This window comes from Acanthopagrus latus, chromosome 15 (genome assembly GCF_904848185.1).
Source record: "Acanthopagrus latus isolate v.2019 chromosome 15, fAcaLat1.1, whole genome shotgun sequence".
Taxonomy (NCBI): Eukaryota; Metazoa; Chordata; class Actinopteri; order Spariformes; family Sparidae; genus Acanthopagrus; species Acanthopagrus latus.
The window spans coordinates 10,658,105-10,667,930 of NC_051053.1; the positions used below are offsets into that span (position 1 = coordinate 10,658,105).

The 9,826-nt window shown below is 41.4% G+C and overlaps 1 protein-coding gene across 2 annotated transcripts; it reads left to right on the forward strand.

Moving 5' to 3' along the window:
• The first annotated feature begins 753 nt into the window (after window positions 1-753).
• On the forward strand, window positions 754-9,801 carry LOC119033519 (prosaposin). 2 transcript variants are annotated; one of them, XM_037123730.1, is made up of 15 exons: window positions 754-912; window positions 4,229-4,362; window positions 4,545-4,619; window positions 4,727-4,852; window positions 5,679-5,888; window positions 6,008-6,160; window positions 6,389-6,445; window positions 6,830-6,835; window positions 7,490-7,657; window positions 7,772-7,864; window positions 7,960-8,143; window positions 8,309-8,472; window positions 8,561-8,641; window positions 8,806-8,913; window positions 9,048-9,801. In XM_037123730.1, exons 1-15 carry the CDS (start codon window positions 879-881, stop codon window positions 9,081-9,083), a joined length of 1,629 nt encoding a protein of 542 aa, XP_036979625.1. In that variant the 5' UTR covers window positions 754-878; the 3' UTR covers window positions 9,084-9,801. The 2 variants fall into 2 exon arrangements, with proteins under 2 accessions (XP_036979625.1, XP_036979627.1); XM_037123732.1 differs by lacking the exon at window positions 6,830-6,835.
• The last annotated feature ends 25 nt before the right edge of the window (window positions 9,802-9,826 follow it).

Below are 9,826 nucleotides of genomic sequence, written 5' to 3' on the forward strand. Positions count from 1 at the left end.
TGCAACTGTAGCCAGGTAATTTCCCAAGTCACATTACCTGCTCCACTTCCTGGTTGCACCAAACATCCTTGTATATAACAAGGCCCATAAAACTTGCACAAACCGCAGTCACACAAAGGGGTTCATGGCCGGTTAACAAGAAAGATGCATGTGATCCTTTTTCCCTGACACTGCCCCTTTGCTTTAACCTTGGGTGAGATGTCCTAAATGGATTAAAATAAAAAACCCTGTGCAATGATATTAAGAGATTAAGGTTACTGATGATTTTCAGGAACTTTCACAAACCTGTTGATCTGTTTTAGTGGGCTGGGATGGCTTTTTGAGTATGTTGTGCAAATCCACCTTTGTTTAGCTGTGTTTAATCCACACATACAGCAATCACTACATTCATTTATGGATTAGGGAACATTTTTACGGGAATGGGAAGAAATCAGCATTCAATTTTGTCCTTCAAATGATTTTCTGTTCAAACACAAGGAAGTAAGTGATGTGAGATATATAGGTGAACATACGCCACTGAAACCTTAAAGTAAAAACCCTAATGTTTTAGTGTAGAATAACCCCCATCCTTCAAAAATCACAAACCACTGCACAACTAATAAAAAAAAAAACCCAAAAAAAACACCAAAACTACTTTCACAAGACTGCTGATTAGATGTATGTGCGTTTGAATTAAAATGTCTTTCAAAGGGGGCCTCTAAAGTCTGCCGATCACACGCCGGGGCAGTCACATGTCCCGTCGAGCAGTCAGCTGACAGTGAGACATCATAAAGGCATCAACAAGCCTTTCCTCCTGCATTGCAGTGCTCACCACCCTCCGGTCTACTTCAGTCAGCGCAGAGAAACAAACACACAGACGAGCCGGAAACAACGGAGTCATGCTGCTCCTAACTCTACTGTTCATAACATCAGGTAATACCAACACTCACGGAATGGGCGAGGTTGTGTGTTTTCGTAGATTTCGTAGAGGCAGTTGTCAGGTCTCGGTCAAGGTTCTTCGGTTGTGTAACAAAGTGCGTTTCAACATGGAAACGCGGAAGCGTCTGAAGTAGCGTTAGCTTTTAGTAAACATTCACGAATCAGCTAACTTTAACTTTATTAGCGAACACTGACGTATATTTGTTAGTATTCTTATGGGGACAGAGACATTGGGCCATTTTTGTAGATGCATTTTCTGCAAATTCGCTCGACGTGTAACGTTGAGAATGAATTTTGGCCGTTTGCCTTTGAGGTTTGAATGCGTTATTGTTGGCCCGCACGCCTTGGTTTGTAACGGCTCGGCTAACATTAGCATTTCAGCTAAGGCTAGCTGACTCACTAGCTACATTCCACAACAACGTTATGATACAGCGAGACTTCTGAATAATCATTAAGTCGGTGTTGGTTTTTGTACATTACACAAGTCAACCGAGCAGCTAGCTAACCAGCACCTTCAGTTTCATTCCCAGTGTGTTTTATGTCGGCGTAGGTGAATGTTTTCACTTCAGCACAGGTTTCGTTGAGATCCGCCCAGCCTGCTCTGACCGGCTCATGTACAGTACACGGTGCTCTGTTGACCCTTAGTTTGGTTTTATAAGGAAGCTCGAATGAGAACCTTTCAACCATTACTTTCATTTCAGCTTTTCAGCAAAATGTCAGCAGCGTTACTTCTCAATTTCTGTTCCTCTTTATTGTTCTGTAATTGTACGTGTGTCTGTCGTCATGTGCACTTCTGGCATTGATAGCCCAGTTAGCTTATCTTTATGTACTGACCAAATTAGGTCAATGAAATCAACACAAGTCATGGCTGCAGTGAAGCTAGCACAACTCAGACAACTAGGTTATGTATTTATGGAGTAACTAGTGTTGACTTGGCCTTGTGGCATTTGAAATATGAATGTGAACTGAATGTCCTTTTTTTTTTTTTTTTTTTTTTTTAACACCTTATCTGAACAACACAAGCCGTGGTTTCTTCCAGGCTATTGACTATTGGTTTCTTCAAATCCTGGTATTAGTGCTCTGTGTATTTAGTCTCTTCAGTCTGACTTCTGAAAACAATTTTACACAATATCACCTTTGCACATTCTTGCACGTGTTTTCTACAGTCAGCCCCAAACGGCTGAACATGTTGTTCGACAAGCATTACGTATACTTTCTTGCTGTTAAGTTAATCTATGGTGGCTGTGTTATGCTAATGTGTGGTCAGCTGCGTTGAAACTGTCGCATCGGTCACTTGCTGCTGTTGAACAATGTAATCTGAATCCTATTTAAAGCCTTTGAGCTTGGCTGTGACATGTGATGTTGATTCACTGACACTGTAATGAGTTTCAGAATCACGGTCACAGAGAGTGAGTCATGCATAGGCTTGTGTATGTTGCAGCTTTTTTGCTGACTTCTCATTGAAATAAAAACCCTGAACTTTTCTTTTCTTTGACTTACCTTTTCTCCCCAGCTGTGAAGCCCATAGACATTTACAACATATGTCCTGCTGCTGCAGCATATTGCCTTATTAGCTTTAAATTGTGACTGCAGTGTTTAAATCTTGTGCTTTCCCCCTCATTGGTACAGTCTGTTTACTTGGGAACAGCTTGTTATTTTGTCTGACTGCTCATGTGACTCAAGTGAAGGGGGGTGGGAGTGCCCTGCCCGTACTGTAACTCTGCTGGTATGGGTGATGAGCAGGAGGGGTGTCACAGCGGTGTAACTGGGTGATATGAACATTTTTGTTGGTGCAGCTAACTGCAAGTGTTATGGTCTGTTATCTCCAGAGGCTACTCGCAGGACATGGGCAGCACTTACATACTGATAAGTTTGTATTCAGAGTACACTGCTAGGTTTGAATTGCTTTTATTTCCTCTTGAAGACCATGTTCTTCTTAACAGCATTGTGGAGGTCAGTTGTGAAGAAACAACCATGTAAGTGAAAGCAGGAAACGGTGCTGTGTATTATTGGGTACTTTCCCACATCATTTTTTCTACTAGAATAAAAAGGAGAACTGTGCACACCGTCTTTTAATATGCATTTGGCTAAAATATATACATTCCTCGGGAGTGTCTCCTTATTATGGTCTGGTGCTTGCAGACTGGTATAGATGGGCTGGTTTTGGGTGGTAAATCATCCCAGATTAAGAGGCACATGCTAATGCGATTTGGCAGTTTGCACTAATAGGATTTAGTGTGTGTTTTCCTTCATAGTAGTTATTTAATAGTTAAGCGTATTTACCCACAATGCTCTGGGTTTAAACTAGTTCCGACTCTACAGAGAGAGCCCACCAGTTATTCTTCAATGATAGGACTAGGTTGCATTTGGTTGTTTTTCTTTTTTAGGTTGGCAACTACAAAATATTGTTCATCATCAATTCATCTGCTGATTGATTTATCCATTAATCCAATATTCAAGTGTCCAGCCAGCCAACGTCCAAAGTCTCATCAAAACATCATGAATGGCAAACAAAAGCAAGAAATCCTTATATTGATTAATTTACTTGTAGTTGCAGCTCTGGCTGCTTTCAGGAGACTGAAGGATATACTAAACTGACATGGCAGATGATGGACACCGTCTTTTACTAAACAGATGACAGATGCTTTTCTTTATTCAATGACAAAAGTAACCTTTCCTACTGGAAAGACATAGCTGCTGTTCTGTAAAAATCAAATTTCACCCCAGCTATGCTGAGTCAGTTTCAGGACAGTTGAGATCTTAAATGCTAAATTTAAAGAGTAAATGTGAATCAGACTTTGTGACTCAGAGGTAAAAATGTTGTCATGGCAAAACATAAAACTCAGCTGACAAGGTTTAGATCAACCCCTTTGTCTCCTTTTTCTATAGAGTTGTTTTTCAAAATTGATTGTCAAAGTTGAAAGTACTTTTTTTTTTTTTTTTTTTTTTTTTTTAATCAACTTCCTTCTCCATGTTTTTAAGGAAGTGTGTCAGCCTAAAATTCCCCTCTGGTCTTCAGATAGCGAGATTGGTATTAGGTGTGGTAAAACCACTCTCGGTTAAACTAGACCTACTGGAAAATCACTGCAATCTGGGTGACTTGTTATAATGTCTGTGCTTGATGCCTCAGATCAATGTGTATGGTGTGTGTTGTTGTTGTTGTTGTTGTTGTTGTTGTTGTTGTTTTTATGAAAATGTTTCTCCCTTTTGTCTTATATTACTCTTTGAGCAGTGATAACATACTCAGGAAAGATATGGTTTTGTCAAATGTCTACACTGTATCAAATTTTGTTATTTGTCTCCTTTGCAGCCGTAGCGACCCCCCTGCTCGGCACTGAGCAGTGTGCTCGTGGCCCCCCCTACTGGTGTCAGAATGTAAAGATGGCTTCTCTGTGTGGCGCTGTGAGTCACTGCCAGCAGAACGTGTGGAACAAACCCCAGATGGTGAGACACACTGTTGTTGTTTTTTTTCTCCTACCAAAGTGCCATTCATATCCTTTTGGTTGTTCTGAATGTGGTAATGAAATGTTTCCCCAATACATGCACCTCTCAGTTATGGATATTGTGTTTGTTTTGAAACAGGATAAATGTACCTTTTATTTACACACCGTATTGTGTGGTTTCAGAAAACGGTGCCATGTGACTTGTGTAAAGAGGTGTTGATGGTGGTGGACCAGGTACTGAAGGACAATGCCACTGAGGTAAGTGAAATAAAAATCTCTGTTCTGAGATATCCTTTGAGAAGCAAAATGTATTGCCTGCTATTCAAGTTTGGAAGTCTGACATGCGGTTGTTTCTGTGTTTGCAGACTGAGGTTCTCGGGTACTTGGAGAAGGCCTGCCAGCTTGTCCCTGATAAAGGTTTGAGTGCAGAGTGCAAAGAGATGGTGGACAGCTACTTCCCCATCATCATTGGCATCATTAAAGGAGAATTGGTGAGCACCTTTGAACTGTTTGTCCGAATCATAACCCAGTTTCAATTTCAATATAGATTAAAAACTTGTGATGGAAGGTCAAGGCTGTAACAATTATCATTATGACAGTTTTGTGCTACAAGGAACTTATGTCAACAATGTAATTAAATCTTATTGGAACTTGGTTTGTCTCTCAGTTTATCATTCAGCTTCATTCAGACTCTCTTCCTCTGGGTCAAAAAAATGGGAAAACGAGTGGCTGTGAGCAAAGTGCAGCGAGCTGAATAAGGGCTACTGATGGGGAAGTGAGTCCTAGTCTGATGGGAACAGAGTAGTCGTTGTGCAATACCGAACCTCATGACTGTGACCATTTAGCGTAGTTGTCTTTGTTTCAACGCTCACCTGCTACAGCAGCTTTGGGAACAAAAGACACAGTTCTTTACAGATCCTTTAACACCAGAAGGTTATCTATCTATCTATCTATCTATCTATCTATCTATCTATCTATCTATCTATCTATCTATCTATCTATCTATCTATCTATCTATCTATCTATCTATCTATTTATTTGAAGCTCTCCTGTTCAAGTTGAATTTATTTTTTTAAACTAATTTGTGCTGCTTACAGCTGACAGACATACAAGCAGAGTGATCAGTTGTTATGTATTACATTAAGTAATCATTTTAATACTTGGTGAATCAGGTTGAGTTTTTATTTTTCCTTTTCCCTTCTTTAAGAAGAAAAAAGTCAGAATCCCCTGATTCAAGGTCCCTAAATATTTATGTTTCTAGTTTCTTCAGTCTTCCATGACAGTACATTAGATATCTCTATTTATTTTTCATTTTAGGAGAATCCTGGTGTGGTGTGTGCAGCCATCGGGTTGTGTCACTCTCAGCAGGCAGCCCTGGCTAAGGCTCATGAGCAGCTCCAGTCCAATGAAATCCCTAAGGTCGACCTGTCCCAGCCTATAGCTCCCTTCATCATCAATGTGCCCCAGCTCCTCTATCCTCAGGAGAGCCCTAAACAGGAGGCCCCCAAAGAGGCGACTCCACAGCAGGTAGACTGTTTAACTTCAATCTCCACCAACAGGAAGAGCAATATGTTCTCTACTTGTTGTTGTTGTTGTTGTTGTTGTTGTTGATAGTCATCTTCATTTGGCCTTGACTCTTCCTTCAGGATGATGATGATAATAATACTGTGTGCGACGACTGCGTCAAGTTTCTGAGTGACGCTCAAGAGGAAGCAAAGACCAACACCTCATTTATTGACGGTCTCATTGAGAATCTTGAGAACCAGTGTGACCTGCTGGGGCCAGGCATTGCTGACATGGTGAGAACTTTGATACCTTTTTTTTAATCCCTTTTTTGCAGAGGTGGCAATTTTTGATGGTGGTAAAATGTGTGATTAAACTGCCTGGAGTGCTGCAGATATGTCGAGATGTGAGAAGTCATTTTTGTTTTGTACAGACAGACATCATGTATATCTATGATATCTGTAGAAATAATCACAATGTGATATGTTTACATAGTTGTTTCCCTATGTATTTCTTTGTTGCAGTGCAAGCAGTATATCAGCCAGTATGGTACCGCTGTTGTTCAGCAGCTCATGTCCATGGTGAGTGTTCTAATACTTCATGTGCTTCACTGATGTTTATAAAAGAAGTAAAACCTTTGTGTTTGTGTATTTAAGTCACACTATCACATGACTTGTCATGTTATTCTAATATTTAATAATGAGCTTAATGAACTGGCCATCAGAACTAATGCGTCTGCGATAATTTGTATGCTTTAGTGTTGCTAAGCCCATATCCAGTCTCGCAGCACCAACTGGTGCTGCTGACGTTTCTATTTATTCACATCTTTAAATCGCTTTCTGTCTTTTTAATTTATTTTTTCTTACTTCCTGTTGTCTTTTCGCCTGTGTTACTTTCCACTCCCCTCCATTCATGTTGTCTCGCTCTGTTTTCTCCTGCTCTGGGTGTTGTGTCCCGCTCTCCAGGAACAGGTAGGTCTTTCTGTGTCCAGCCTGTAGCCTCTTAACCCTTAGCTCTTGCTTCTTGTGCTGTCCACTCTTAGCGCTACTCACCTTGCACTGTAGAGCCTCACGTATGTGATAATCTGAATATGAGTGAGACCACTTTTATTTAAAGGGAGCACTTTTTCTGCTTTTTTGGCTAATGACTTGACACTGGATTGCGTTTAGTATGACTACAGCAAAGGGCACGTTAAGATTCTCACCTGTTTCTTGACATCGGAAGAGCATACAGTGCTGTCTTATTTTAAAGTATGCTTGGATCTAGTGACTTAGTTTGCACAAACAAGTCAGATAAGAGATGTCTTTACTAACATTCAAGTTGCTGTTTTCATGAAAAAATACCATTATTATTTTGCTGTATGGCTGTTTGTTTTTGGACACTTTGGTATATTTTGTCTGATGCCTCAAACTTGGGCCTGCAGAGATTCTGATTCAGTATGGGTGTGTTTGTGTTTTGACCTGGTTAAAAAAGCTTTTTTGCATAATTGAAATGTATGAATAGTGCATGGGTGGTAATGCTGTGGAGTGGTATGCAGATTGGAAAAATGTGGTTTATGCTAACAGCATGCAGTGTAGTAAGCTTTGCTCATGTATCCTGTAATAATTTTCTGTTTCTGTCCTTAGCAACCCAAGCAGATCTGTATCCTTGCTGGCTTCTGTACCGCTATGAAGAATTCCATCCCCATGATGAAGCTGCAGCCTGCCAAGACCGTACCTGCTGCCAAGTCTGTACCTGTTCTTAAGCTTTTCCCTGCCACCAAGGTCGAGTCTGCAACAGACAAGTCTGCTAAGGTGAGTCACGACTCATGACTCTAATTGGTCCTCAACATTCACATAACATAAAAAAATCTGTTTTTATAGCACAATATTGTACATGCACATCAGATTTGCGTCTTTGTTTTCCAGCCCATGGTGCGTGTCCGCGAGTCCCCAACGTGCGCCATCTGTGAGTTTGTGATGAAACAGTTGGAGTCTATGTTGGAGGATCAGAAAACAGAGGTGGGATGTGTGTGCTATACCAGATTTATCCAATATGGCCATACAAATCTACAATGCTCTATTGGTGCCTAGCTGATTCTCTTGTCTGTTTTCAGGAGGAAGTGATTCAGGCTGTGGAGAAGGTGTGCACATATCTCCCAAAATCTTTGTCTACCGAGTGTAAGGACCTGATTGAGACCTACGGCCAGGCAATCATTGAGCTGCTGGTGCAGCAGGCTGACCCCAAGACTGTCTGCACTGTGTTGGCACTGTGCAATGAAGCCAGACGTACATATGTCGGTAAGTTCATGCACTTGACCACACACACACACACACACACACACACACACACACACACACACACACACACACACACACACAGGTGTCACGCTTCAGTTTAATCTGCTTCTGTATTGCCAAAGGTGTGTTTCCAAATGTTAACATTGATTTCTGGTCTGTTTCCAGTGCCACTTGACCAGACCCGCTTTAAGGTCGGTGGTTACTGCGAGGTGTGCAAAATGGCCATTACCTACGTCGACAAGATTCTGGAGAAGAATGCCACAGAGGCCCAGATCGAGGAGGCTGTGAGGAAAGCCTGCAGCTTCCTGCCCGACTCTCTCCAGACCGAGGTGAGGAGTTGCATCCTGTCATTTTGTATAACTTTTACCTGTCCTCGTGTGACAGCCCCACATTAACCCTCATGTCTCGTGTCCATAGTGTGACCAGCTGGTTGAACAGTACGAGCCAGTGCTTGTCCAGCTGCTGCTCCAGATGCTCGACCCAGACTTTGTGTGCATGGTAAACCAGATTAATTCACAACTAAATTACAAAATGAGTAACGTGAACACTTTAATTTACCGTACATATCTTTATCCTTTTTGATAAATTGAAGTCATTCCTGATGCTACGGCTTCATTCTGTAGTTTTCTCACATGTTTGTACTGGACAATTCATTCATTCAGAAAGTGGGAGCCTGCCCCGAGGCTGAACGCAGGCTGCTGGGAACAGAGCAGTGCAGCTGGGGACCTGCATTCTGGTGCAAGAACATGGAGACAGCAACTCGGTGCAATGTGAGTAGTAAAAGTGACATTCTGACTCCCAAACAGTGTAAATCCTGGGCTTGTTTTGGGGGTACAAAGTAATCTTTAAGGCTGTGTTGTATTGAATACCAAGGTCTATCTAACCACTTGTTTCTATCTTTTAGGCTGTGGATCACTGCAAACGCCATGTGTGGGTATAGATGAAGAGGATGACGGGCACAAACTGACCTGTAGGGAATTAAAAGAAAAATACTGTAGTGCTGCTTCCCTCTTTTAATTTTTGTCCTGTTTTCTTTTTTTTTTTTTTTTTTTTTTTTTTTTTTTAAATGGACTTACATGACTGCAATTTGTTTAAATTAACTTGGATGATGTCATGGTGGAAAGGGACTGGACATTTGTTTTCCGGGGGTGGGGGGGAGGAGTGATTATATGTACGGTGGCTTGCAGCTCGGCCGGCCTGTTACTGCCTCACAGAGCAGAAGTCACAAAGTGTCACTGTCAGGCTTTGCAGATCTGCACTTGGGTTTTACTTGCTAATATAGTTCGCTGGGTGTGGTGTGTGCGTTAAACACAAACTCAAGTTTCACATGGCTGTTCTGATCCTAAGACCCCCACCCACCCCAGCTACAGGAGAAATGGCTCGCTGTGTTAAGAATGACTGGCATTACTTTAAGCAGTACGTCTGATCCTAAAAAACTTTTCTATTTTGTAGAAAATGTTGTGTTTTTGTTTTAAGGAGCTGATCAGGAGGTGAGCCTCCTTCTCGCCTCCCATTGTTTGCACTCTTCCTACTGTTTGTAAATCACTGCATTTCTAACGTTCAGAAAGCATCTCTAATTCAGTTGTTGTCTGCTACAAACCCTGAGCCGACTGACGGCTGATCTGTAAATTTTTAACAATAAAATTGATCCCAATCCACCAGGTTTCATTTCTCTTGATATAA

What these genes read in the sequence shown, in the direction of transcription:
- LOC119033519 (XM_037123730.1), top strand. Translation starts at nt 879, where the DNA reads ATGCTGCTCCTAACTCTACTGTTCATAACATCAG. An exon ending in CCGACTCTCTCCAGACCGAG is followed by an intron (nt 8,473 to 8,560) that starts GTGAGGAGTTGC and finishes TCGTGTCCATAG; the next exon opens with TGTGACCAGCTGGTTGAACA. An exon ending in AGACAGCAACTCGGTGCAAT is followed by an intron (nt 8,914 to 9,047) that starts GTGAGTAGTAAA and finishes TCTATCTTTTAG; the next exon opens with GCTGTGGATCACTGCAAACG.